This window comes from Bactrocera neohumeralis, chromosome 5 (assembly GCF_024586455.1).
Source record: "Bactrocera neohumeralis isolate Rockhampton chromosome 5, APGP_CSIRO_Bneo_wtdbg2-racon-allhic-juicebox.fasta_v2, whole genome shotgun sequence".
NCBI classification, from domain to species: Eukaryota; Metazoa; Arthropoda; class Insecta; order Diptera; family Tephritidae; genus Bactrocera; species Bactrocera neohumeralis.
The window spans coordinates 1,019,204-1,032,555 of NC_065922.1; the positions used below are offsets into that span (position 1 = coordinate 1,019,204).

Below are 13,352 nucleotides of genomic sequence, written 5' to 3' on the forward strand. Positions count from 1 at the left end.
TTTCGTGCGCTGCATTTAATCTGCGATTGCCTTTCAGTGCTCGTCAAGCGCTTCACCCTTCAGCAGATGAATGCATGAAATCTTTTGATGCACGCACCATCCCAGCGCATTTCTCCTAATACTATTTACTTAGTTCTCTTTCAAAGCAAATAATCGTAAATATCTATCTGTGGCCCCGAGTGGTGGCTACCCGTTCGGTATTTGAGGAACAAGTTCCCGATTGTGCAGTAGTAGGAACACATGGTAATTGAGGGTATCTTATTAATTGCAATTTTTACATCGACCAAGAGAACAATAAGGAGTTTGTTTTTACTATTTAAGGACCTGCGTTCATAAGGAATTGGTAATATTTATCTAAGTTGGATTAGATCTATACTTTTGCCTTAGGAGGCTAGATGAAGACACCGGATGGTCGGAACGGAGTAAGCATAATAAATTGTAGCTTGTTAATCCGTTAGTATACTCTGCATCACCTGTTGTGCACAATGTAGTGAAGAGTGGAGTGTTCGTTTTCCTTTGTGTTTATTGTTTCTGACTATCTTTTGTCAATAATGAACTCAAAAACTCTACAAAGTAGCATTATAAGGAAAGTTCTATGCCGCATATAGAAGCTTCGAATGAGATAGTGATATGGGAAGTTTTCATTTAGTGTGGTTGAGATAACTTAGTAAGATATCTTAAGATTTTATGGTATTACTATATAAGGAAGTCAGGATCATCAAAACTGCAATCATTTCTCGGAGGTGTGATAGACCTATGACTGATCCAAAAGGAAGTGAATAATTAAACTCTAATTAAGTCGATTTGGATGTGGTTCCAGAATAAAAATAACAGAAAAAAATCTAATTTTCTTCCCTGTTAGAAAGAGTGAATGTTTAAGTACCTCGGCAGTGTTCTGTATTTTCACTTGCATGGATCTGTGTTGATTAAGCGGAATGATAAATCAATAGTATTAATAAGCAATTTCAATATAAGCTCCAATCTTCGGTAAATTTCGGTTTTAGTATTTTTAACGAATGCCTCGCAAACTAACGGTAAATCTCGTAGTAGTTTCTTTGTTTTGGAAAACAAATTATGAAAGAATCTTCACTTCGTTATTTTCTCCTAATTTTTCACGATTTCTTTGCACTATGAACTTGCAAAGGATTGGGTGTGACGCGAATTCGTGATGGGTTCGTGACGCAGCAAATTTTTAGTTTAGTCATTGCTTGGCTACGAAAACTGGACAGTGATTTATAAGCCATACAACGCTCGTCTTTTTGCGACTGACATTTAATTAACTCCGTTAGGGAAGGAGTCAGACAAGTTTGCAGTAGACGGTACGATGACAAACGCTTTTAGTGGCATAGTAATGACAAAATGCCAGAAAGCTGGTGGCCAAGAACTGAATCGCTATCTCAGGCTAAGAAATAATGAAACTCGAAGGCCTCTTATAGGTAGCCGCCATAGCGAGAAAGTTGAATTCATCACTAACACTCGGTGAGTGGTGGGTGTGAGTTCAGATAACAGCAAAAACCACCGGTATAGCGGTGGGTTCTGCTTTATATGCCTGGCGACACTTAACATTGATTGCTCCTGGAAAAGCGAGTTTCCGAAATATATATTCTCTGAATATTGAATATAGTATAAATCCGACGCTAATAAACAGAGGATATGCCAACATATGCTTGTGTGTGACTGCGGAAGGGAAGGGGTGCAGGTGGCTGAACGTTTTCCAATCCGAACTACGTGTTTGTTTTGTTAAAGTGAGCGGAAAAATTCTTTTCACCTTCCACGCAACCTGATATTTACAGACGAGCACAAAAGGCATTACTACATACAGATATCCATTGGTACAAGTGTATTAGGGTCTCCTTTGACATAACCTTACAGGATTAAATTCACTTAAAAATATTATTTCCTCATACCCTTGGCCATAAAGAAAACATTAAAGAATCTCAATCGCAACCGCATTTTCTTGCGCCAACAACTCTTAACAAAAAATCAGCGTACATGAATGCGGCTTTTCATGCGTGCTTCAGCCAATTTGATCCAGGTCCTCCGGCACCCCTTGACGGCGAAGGCACAAGCACGTGAAGCTTCGAACACACGTACTTATGTACATATGAAGTGAGCGTTCGTGTGCGTGAGTGTTTGCTCGAAAGGTTTACCCAAAGACTCAGAAGGTCCCCCGCCCTCCCCCAAACCGCGGACGCATCTGAAGCGCGCTGCCTTACATGATTTTCAACCTGCCCGTAGTGAACTTACGAATGTGAATGTGTCTCAGCCGCAAGCTTTGTGTGACCGGCCGCACAGTTTGAAGTTCCGAAACAAGTGAGCATTGCTGGTTCGCCACATTCAGGGAGTGTGTGAGTGAAGTTCTAGTGGAAGATTTAATGGCCTCTAGGCGTTTGTCGTTCAAATGTTAGTTTGCCATTGGTTCGGTGTGCATTTGCGGTTCCAATAATAGTCGAGATCTGTGGTAAGTGAGTGACTTTAAACTTTTATGAGATAAAGACATTCAGCGCCGCAGGGAAATTGCTAAACGTTTTCCAGTTGTAAGAAGGTGGGTCTTATGTTTTGTGTGCTCAGTAATCATAATGTTGGCAATTACCTTAATGTTTGTTGATATTGTCAGGTTTGTGAACTATTTATGGTTAATTTTGACTAATTAAATTCATTTTGGGAAGAATGTGCCCGAAAGCCAAATATTAAGATGCCGTTAAGTGTCTGCATGTCAAAGCATGAGCGTTAATAAAATGGCATTTCATTTCCGTGGTATATAAAATTAAGTAAAGTCAGCCAGGTTCCTGCCAAGGAAGTTTTATCGGTGTGTAGATTTCATTTTAAGACAAGATGTCTATTAAATAAAATGGAAATTAAATAAAGGACTCATACATTCTTGAGATATTTCAACCATTTATTAGGATAATCATGAATTTAGCTTGGTTTGACTTCAAATGAAAACCCTTAAGATTGATGCAGAAGCCTTGTTTAGGAGCCCGTTTTCCACTTTTTTTCATTCGTTCATAATTTTATATCAAATTTCGTTTTAACTTAACTTAATTGTTATTATCCGAGGCTGTTTGTGCTTCTTCATTGGTAGTGTTTTTTACTTAGCGGGTCCCAAACCCAGCGCACAACCCTGTGGAGGGGATGTTTCGTCTTCTCACTTTAGATCGCCTTCGATCGGATATTTCCTGGCTACCCAGAGGATACTTGGTCACAGACCGCAAGTCGTGAGCTGCTTGAAGAATTGTTGTTATAGCATCGGTATAGTTAATCCTCAATTGTTGCATATGTATTTGCAATTCGTTCATCTTTATTCTCTCGCGTGAGTCATGAAGATGAGCAAAATAATGTGGGCGTAACGTTATTCAGGCAGTTAGATAAATACTGATGACCGTGGGATTAGTAGCATAACGATTGAGTTCAGCATCTTCCTTCTCGAGATCCACTCTCGCCTAAACATAACCTTAATCTTATGAATTTGCTTGCCTTGTCTGCACCTGTCGTAATAATGATTGGTGAATAATTCCCTTATCCATTGGTCGTTAGTCACACTCCAGAATGTGCAACATTTTCAAGTCGCGCTTATCGCTCACGCATTCCCAAAGAGCTCTTTAAATTGGTCCAGTTGTTTATTTATGAAAAGTAGACACGTCGCACATGTGTTGAGAGCACAAACAAAAACAAACAGAAAAGCAACAAGAGTGTAATCTATGTATGTACTTATGTAGAAAAATGCAAATTTTAATTATTTCAACAATTTTTTCACAGAAACGCGAACAAAGCGCCGAACAGACCAGAAACAGAAACGACAAAAATAATTATCAAAACATTTCAGGTGCGCATTGCGAGGTACAATGCAAGAGAAAGAGCCTGCATATTTAAAAAGGGTCTTCCTTGCAAACAACTCACTTTCTCACTCACTTTCCTTTTCATCTGGATATGTTTTCTTAGCTGCTTTTCGTGTTTACTTTTCAAAAGATTTCCCTTGGGGCGAAAGTTCAAAAATGTTGCCAAATTAATATGTCAAGCGAAAGAGTTGTAGCTGCTGCCTAATTATGCAGCACATTCAATTTTTGTTGTTCGCTGTTGTTGTTGTTGTTGTCGACTTTTAAGCTCCTTCAACGTTAGCGGCGTTGAAAGTTTCATACGCACTCCCGCAAGAGTTCAATGGGGACATTTTTTACCCCAAAGGCTAATATTAAATTAATGCAAATTACATAATTTCACTCGCCACCGCTGGCAAGAGGTAAACAAGAGCCAAGCAAAATAATGGATGTGTATTTAAAAATTATGAAAATGTTGCTTTTTAAATATTAAATACGTGAAGGGTGGAGTTTTATGAAAGTTAATGAAATAGTAAAAGGCATTTGTTCAAAAAATTCGGGCATGGAAGGTGACCCCAGTGCTTCATATATTTATTAGACCTGTCTCCATTCAGCGCTTTTATTACTGAAAACACTGCTTCCCAAAGACGCATAGATTTAACCATTTTCCATAATTAATTTTACACGGTTGACGAATCGAACGCGTACGCAAAAATGGCAACATATCACATATAGAATAAATTATATAATATAATACATATACATATGTATGTATATACATATGTACAAAGTCTGCTGTAATGAGTAAATCTTCCGAAACACATATTGGCAATACAATTAAAGGTCCACGCTGTCTACGAGGACTGCCAATGTGTTAAGAGTACGAAAGGGAGCAATTAAAATCGGCATACCCTGGAAAAGGTATGCATTTTGCTACCGTTTTTCTCCAATTATTTCGCTACCTAATAAAACAACAGAATTAATAGCGCCGACGAATCCGAAATAAAAAATTAGTCGTCGTAACACTTACAAACGCAAGTAAAAGACCATAAGTGTGCAAGTGTGTGTAACTGAGTAGTGAAATAAATGTAGCTGCGGCACCTTATGAGATCCTCGGCTCTCGATGAGGACACGACACGAATAATTGCTTTTGTTTTATGGCGAGTTCCGAGATTAATGACGTAAAAGCTTTTTACTTGTAAATCTTACTAGGGGAGGTCTCTGCAAGTACACTTCCAAGCTGCAGGAATTAAGTGTTCGTGTGTTGTAAGTACTCCGTTAGGACATCGACCTTGACGATAATGCTTCGCTGTATAGTTTCAGCTTCCATTCGGTTGTGTTGTGTTGAGGCTGCAGTAGAAGGAGGCGTCGGGCAGCTAATCATTGTCAAACTGAGTAAACTTTGTCCCATTACTGACTATTGTTTAAGCTCAGCTCCACTCCACCAAATCCACTTGAGACGAGAGTTGCCAAGTAATTTCCACCTTGAGTCTTGGGTACTAGTGAAAAAGTGAATAATCAAATAGCATGAAATTTGCTGTCACCAGTTTATATGAAAATTACAAAAAAAAAGTTTAAAGAAAAAATTCTTGTAATACACATATATACATAAGTTATCGTGGAAAATTAAAAAAAAAAAATCAACGTACATATCTAAATTAAATATGCCGAAGGCTATAGAGGGAAAAGAAGTTTTGGAGGCGCTTGCCGAGTTTAAGGAGCCTGTGACCTTGGACGAAATCGTGCGCTACGTAGCAAAAGTTAGTTCGCAGTCGGAAGATAAAGTGAAGAAACTCGTCGAGGAGGTATTGAATGGTGGAGTACGGTACGGGTTTGTGCAGAAGCACAATGAGTTTTATTATCGAGTTTGCGACGCTGTTGATGCTATGGACGAGAGCTCCGAAATGGATGAGGATGACGAAGTCGATAGTGCGGAAAGCTTAGAGAGTATGGACAGTGGAGATGTACCCCCTGAACCGAAATCAAAAAAGGGAACAGAGTCAAGGCCAGCTAATGCACGCATGCCATCGCGAAAGGTGTCGAAATCCAAAAAAAATAATAAATACGAAAAGGATCGTAAAGATAAAAACACTAGGGATATTCTCAGCGATGAAGAAGAGGGAGAAGAAAACGTCTGCGACGAAAACCGACATAGACGGTCCCATAAGTGTAACAGCGACTGCAGCAGTTTCCACCGAAGACAGTCGGTTGACGACCATGGATATTTACGGGCCCGGAGTCGCTCGACTTCACGCCGTCGATAGAGCAGCGTTGTCCAGCAAGCGTTTGAGCGAAATCGCGCTAGGTCTTTTGTTGTCGTATGAGTTAAGTTAGTTTACCATACTAAAAATTGTCTGTGAAATGTAAAATTTATAGCGGAAAATAAAAAGGAAATGTGCCATTTGATTGATTAAACGAAGATATTTCTTGGTATATTTGACTTACAAAGTGAAACATCTGGCAACCCTAATGGAAAAACAATAACTCAGTTACGGGCGCCATTTCTCAGGTCTTTCTTTGCGCCGAAAGTTCTAATTACTGTTGGTGTGGATTTTTTCTTTTCACATTTGACAAATTTCCGGAGCATAAGAGTCTTCTGGGACATTTTCCATACTCCCGTTTATTTAACGCAAACACGAGGGGTCGACTGTAATGAGTGTAGGAGGTGGTCCTTCGCATAAAACACGCAAGTCTGAAATTTGGTTGGCGTGGCTTGCTTGTTAATGAGAATCAATGGACCCAGCGAGATTGTGACACACGACAAACAGAGCGGTTAGAGTGCACACTTCGAAACTTCCATGATAACAATGTGCTGAGGTGTTGTCGTAAATAGCGAAACAATGCACAAATAACGAGGCGGCTCAACGAACCTTTCAAGATTTATTTCTTTTTGTGCAAATTAAAGTTTGGTGCTCATCGGACGCGAATGCTACGTCTTTGTAGAGTGGTTGCATGTGTGCACGAAACGCAACTCATACGTTGTCCATTACTGAAGACACAATAAAACGACCCAGCACAAAGGTGGGTGTTACTACAACGGCATTAAATAACATCGCTTGACATTTATGACCTTTTCCACCGTTATTTCTGATAGAACGAAACAACTATTCTTCGCAATGAGTGAAGACGCTTCGCATTTGGCTTAGTATGTGCGTGTAATTAAACTCCATAATTGTTCGGTAATGACTCGTCGCGTATGGAGAAGAGACACCAAATGCCTCAACAGCTGTTGTAACTCATGAGTATAAGCCAACTATTAATCGTTTTCAACCGATAACGTCATCTTAAATCGAAACTTTAATATCACTATGCCTGAGGTTATGTTTAAGCTATTTTGACCATTCATTCGAAACTCGATTTCGTCGTTTATATCTTAATGGACTTAACTAAAATTAGTACGTTGCTAAACACGGCATATATGGTGAAATGGCTTGTTTTTAGAGGCACAGAAATTCTAATAGCAAAAGCTCTTCAGTCATATGTAAGTAGTATATCTCTCCTAATGGTTCAGAGTCTTGGACGATGTCAACAACGGATGAGTCGACGTTGCGAGTTTTCGAGAGAAAAGTTCTGCGAAAGATTTATGTGGCGAATACCGCATTCGATGGAACGATGAGCTGTACGAGATATACGACGACATCGACATAGTTCAGCGAATTAAAAGACAGCGGCTACGCTGGCTAGGTCATGTTGTCCGGATGGACGAAAACACTCCAGCTCTGAAAATATTCGACGCAGTACCCGCCGTTGGAAGCAGAGGAAGAGGAAGACCTCCACTCCGTTGGAAGGACCAAGTGGAGAAGGACCTGGCTTCGCTTGGAATATCCAATTGGCGCCACGTAGCGAAAAGAAGAAACGACTGGCGCGCTGTTGTTAACTCGGCTATAATCGCTTAAGCGGTTTTTACGCCAATTAAGAAGAAGAAGATATCTCTCCTAAGGTATGATATTTTAACAAGGTAACCTAAGGTTTTATGCATTCGTAAATTTGAAGGATCAAAACTGAGGAAATACTTTCAGGCTTTGTCAAATCAATTTTCGTATTTTAATTAAAGGGTAGACTCACTTAGATTCTTTAATTTTGCTCCGCGTCCCAGATATTTATAATAACACCTCAAATGAGATATGCTTGTATGTGATAATACCGAAAAGGCTTAATTAAATTTATGCGGTATACTCGTATAAGGAAAATGCCAACCAAATAATCAGAAGTCATTATATTAGGGATGTGAGCTTTCATATTCACATTACATTATTTTAAAGAAAACATATCCACTTAATTTCAATAAAATGTCAAACAAAGAAATTCTGACGAAATTTAGCTTTTGGTAGTACTTAAGTATACTTTAAAACTTATTTCAACGGGTAGTCGAAAAAGTCTTTTCGTATTTTGTCGTTGCAGTCGCACATCTCCAGTGCTACCAATCACATTGTGCCAAAGTATATAGTGTTGGAAAAGTGAGATTTTACGCTTCATTTAACCAAAAAAATTAAATTCGGGGAAGTTGTAAAAAATTTACAGCTGCTCAAAAATGTGTGGGAATGTGTTCGCTATATTTTGAAATTTGTGTATAAAAAAGTGGTGGCCACCTAAGCCACCAATGAAATTTGTGAAGTTTACGGAGACGATGCTGTATCAGTTCGTGTAGCACAACAATGGTTCGCTCACTTCCGTTCTGGAAATTTGGATGTGAAAGATACACTTCGCTCTGGTCGACCTATCTTTGAAAATTCGATGAAATTATTCTACATTTTACTGTCAACAACTGATGAGATTGAAGCAAGCAATCGGAAAAAACGGCCAGAACTGATCAACAGAAAGGGCTTCGTTTTTCATCAGAACAACGCTAGACCTCACACATCTTTGATGGCTCGACAAAAACTATGAGAGCTTGACTGGGAAGTTTTGATGCATCCACCATATAGCCCTGACCTTGCACAATCGGACTACCATTTCTTTCGGTCAATACAGAACTCCCTTAATGGAGTAAAGTTGGCTTCAAGAAAAGCCTGTGAAAATTACTTGTTGCAGTTTTTTGCCGAGAAACCAGAAAAGATTTACACTGATGGAATAATGTCTCCAGCGGAAAAATGGTTAAAAGTGGTCGAGCATAATGGTACATATTTGGTTCATAATATATAGAACCATGTGCAATTTTATCTACAATACCAATCGCGCTTTCGGAACACGTATAGCAAGTTTTCACGCTATCTCAATTTTTACTCAACCATCAGTTGCAGAGATGTCATTCTGATCACTTATACATATATGTATATGTACATATGTATAGCATATTTACGTATATCTAGTGGCTTTAGGTGTTCCAAACAATAATAAAATGTTGCGAGAGTATTAAAACCACGACAGAAAGAGACCAAGATACTATTTGAACCTCAAACGACTCTCTTTTGCTTTTGTTGCGAACTCCGTCACAGAAGTGGTCCGTCCCTCGTAATTGTCACAAAACGAAATCGAAGATAAGCAAAGTTCTGCTTGCGGTCATATATCACCAAACTTCACTAAGAACATAACAAGCTTACGAGACGAATTATGTGTTTGATACAAAATTAAGTCTCAGTGCAAAAATGAGAACATAAATAATTAACAAACTTGCCCCGGAATGAATGATAAATTTCACAGCAACCAAATATAGTCAGCCAAACGCAGAAGTCAATAACAAAAGCAAAAGGTAGTTGGGAGATAAGTTCGTTTAATATTTATGTTCGCACCGTGTTTGGATCTATATACATATTCATATAGTGTATAAGTATGTATATGTACTATGCATCCCCCACACATTCAAATGCACATTCTTGTAGGAATGTATGTGTGAGAAATATGTGGCCAGTAGAGATTTCATGTAGTTCACCACCATCATACAATATACAGCTGAAGAAATTTTAAAGATGAAAACGGTTAAACCGAATGAGATTTAAGACAAAGACTGTCAGTTTTTCCTTCGATACAAATATTTGTGGAAAGCCAGTATTAAATCATCTTTAATCTAACGAAAGTTCTATTTACCAAATGCAATATCTTGACACAAGTAATGGTACTGTACACCCACGAACTAATACGAAGTTTTATAACGCTTTTGTCGAGTGTGTCTTGTGAGAAAGCCATAAAGAAATTTCGAATTCAATGTCGTCGATTTCCAAATGGAATATGTGGGAATGTCATAACATAATTAGAAAGAGATAGAGACTTATATAACCTGGTCAAAATATAGATGTCTTTTTGTTGATATTCCAGTTCTTTGTTACTAAGCTTCCGCATATCGCACACTTCCGACAGGGTTTCAATAACAATAGACTTGCAAAGTCCGACTCTGTTTGTTTAGTTTGGCAATTCCGTATGTAGATGTAATTCATCAGTGATTTATGAAAAGCAAAACAATCTGGACATGGTAGAAAAATGCAAAAAGTCGACAAGAGTAATTTCTCATTTCACTTCGCATGGCAAACTGATAAGAGGCGTCGAGAGGAAACTAGCAGATGCATTAGACATTCGAGCACACGACTACATACGAATGTGTGTATGTACAAAAATATAGTTTCGTGTGGTTTACATGGAGGACATCGGTGTTTAATTCTTTGTGCTAAGGCTCATGCAGACACTTCCAATTATGCGATACACATATACACATACTTATGTATACACGCATGTGGAAGTGTAGTGAAGTATGACTAGACTACCGGGCATTATGACACATGACATTATTTAATTCCAGCGAACCCCACACGTCCACCGATATCTCTCGCCCTCTTAACGGTACATCATACATGCTGGTAGCCAAAAATCCAAATCAATAGTGACAAGTTCAATAGAGATTTATGACATCCACAACTAACGCAGAGGACCACGGCATACGCCAGGGAGTTGGCCGTGGCTACCAACTAAGTAACTAACCAGCAATTCCCCCAAAAACACAGTTCGCCATCGTAACTAGCTTTGGCGTTATCTTTATTATTTGCTTTCATAAATTCAAACACACACACATATGTCCAGAGTATGTATGTATGTCCATGAGTACATGCATTATGTATGATAAAAGTAACAAACTTCTTATTTACGTGCACCCGAGTTGTCCTCGGCAGGCCGGGGCGACATGTGTCGCTCGTTATATTTATGGCCACCACTTGACTTTATGATTGCCCACATTGCCCCTCCACCGCAAGGAAAATCTGTGTGCATCATACACACAAATATACAAACTTACACATGTATGTGATGTACTGTCACCTAAATTCGTGGAAATGTGCGCATTATTTAGACTGTTCCAACAAATAGTCAACCCTGTGGTAAAAGTGAGCACTTTTTAGGCTAAAAATCATAAAAATGCTTACAAGTCTATTTATTTAATTTGTCGTTGAGTGATAAACAAAGTGGAAATATAGTACATATATGCATATTGTTTGTGAGCCCGCACCTGCGTATAACTACAAGTATAACAACTTGTATAGTATGTGGATGCGTTCGGACGGAAGGGAATCACTCAGTTCACTTCTCTGGTACACATCTCTCTGCCAACTTGGAGTTTGTCGAAATGAATTATAGTGTCTAATGATATATCTACATATGTACAGGGTAGTCGAAAAAGTCGTTCCAGTGCTAGTCACTTTGCATTCATATTGTGTCATACCATATAGTGTTGGAAAGGTGAGATTTTAAGCTTCATTTAACCAAAAAAATGAAATTCGGGGAAGTTGAAAAAAAGTTACAGCTGTTTAAAAATGAGGGAAAATAATAAAGAAATTCGCTTTATTTTGAAATTTTTGCATACAAAAGGGAAGAATGCTGCGCAAGCCACCGATGAAATTTGTGAAGTGTAACACAATGGTTGGTTCGCTTCCGTTCCTGAAAGGATTGACCAGGACCGTCACGTAAGCAGTCAAGACATCACTAAGGACTTAACATTCATCTTCAAACGGTTTTAAACCATTTAAAAAAGGCTGGCTACAAAAAGAAGTTCGTTGTTTGGGTACCACATGAATTGTCTGCGAAAAATCGAAAAAAACGACCAAAACTGATCAATAGAAAGGGCTTCGTCTTCCATCAGGACAACGTTAGACCACACACATCTTTGATGACTCGGCAAAAACTGGGAGAGCTTGGGTGGGAAGTCTTGATGCATTCACCATATAGCCCTGACCTTGCACCATTGGACTACCAATTGTTTCGGTCAATGCAGAACTTCCTTAATGGAGTAAAGTTAGCTTCAAGAGAAGCCTGTGTAAATTACTTGTCGCATTTCTTCGTCGAGAAAACAGAAAAGCTTTACAATGATAGAATAATGTCTCCAGCGGGAAATTGGCAAAAAATGGTCGACCAAAATGGTACATATTTGGTTCATTAAAGTTCATTATAAATATAAAAAAAAATAAGTTGAAGTTTGATTAGAAATACGAAAAGACTTTTTCGACTATATATTGATCTCCTTTCTGATTGATAAGCTTCATGCTCGATTCGATCATACACTGCTTTGGCACTAAGTCAAGTGGTCATTGGGTATTATTATTGCCCACAGTGATGTCTCTCAGTAGGTATAGGTGGTAATTCTTACTATTGTGGACCCTAATCCTGGGAAAAACTCGTCTAACTTCGTATTCGTTATGAGTTTCATTATTCGGGTCCTTAAAATGTCTTTTGCAATAAGCGGGATTTCTTCTTCAATGGGAATAGGAAGCTAATATAATATAATACTTATTTAGATCCCGTTTTTACGCCGCACTATTAAGAACGTCAGCATCAAATAGTTAAGAGCTGTGAGTCAGAAATCATTCGTGTGATTTTACTGAAAATTTGCTTTATTCGGATTTATGAACGCAGAAATTTGCAAATGCATTGCGCGGACCTGTTACTCTTGAACCCAGCAAAAATCAATACATAGGTAGTATAATTTCTATCAACCCCTTGGAAACTTTTACCAACATACGTGGTTACCGAACAAATATTGTCTTTCACCTGCCAATAAAATAAAAACATTTCATTAAGTCCACCCTATAAACGTTCACATTTTGCACAATTAGACGGTGAATAACGGTAAAAGCGCGCCAATGGAATGAACATCACATTGAAGGACGTACGGAGTTCGTTTCGAGAATCTACTTCCGTGCGCATTATCTACACAGTGGGCTCAGTACTGTTATCGAAGTATCGTTAAGAAATCGGAGCATTTGAGTTAGTTTTTTGCCGTAATTAATCCGAAATTAGCAGGGCTACCATGAATGTCTCCGAACTCATGAAAGCTTTTGGTTCAAGAATATTCAACCTAATACAACAACTTTACGTACTTCCTCGGAAGTTCAATGTTCTCTCACTGTAAACTTTGTGCACATACCCCAGTATGTAAGTATGTATGTATGTATTGAAATTGAAATTGAAGATATGGTTGTTGGTGGTTTTATTTTGGTTTGGACAACTAATTAATGCCCATTTGAAATGGGCCAATAATTCACACCCAAGATGTCCATGTTCCCAGACTCTGTGCTCGGAGAACGCAAAAACCGATAGCGACAGCCTCTTCAAGCGGCATTA

General features: G+C 38.6%; 2 protein-coding genes across 2 annotated transcripts in view; both read left to right on the forward strand.

The window, feature by feature from the left end:
* The window catches only part of LOC126757983 (protein disconnected), a 92,496-nt gene that overhangs the window by 14,740 nt on the left and 64,404 nt on the right, over positions 1-13,352 (forward strand). The window lies entirely within an intron of this gene.
* On the forward strand, positions 5,375-6,234 carry LOC126757985 (uncharacterized). Its single transcript, XM_050471932.1, has one exon. It carries the CDS (start codon positions 5,480-5,482, stop codon positions 6,077-6,079), a length of 600 nt encoding a protein of 199 aa, XP_050327889.1. The 5' UTR covers positions 5,375-5,479; the 3' UTR covers positions 6,080-6,234.

What these genes read in the sequence shown, in the direction of transcription:
- LOC126757985 (XM_050471932.1), top strand. Translation starts at nt 5,480, where the DNA reads ATGCCGAAGGCTATAGAGGGAAAAGAAGTTTTGGAGGCGCTTGCCGAG.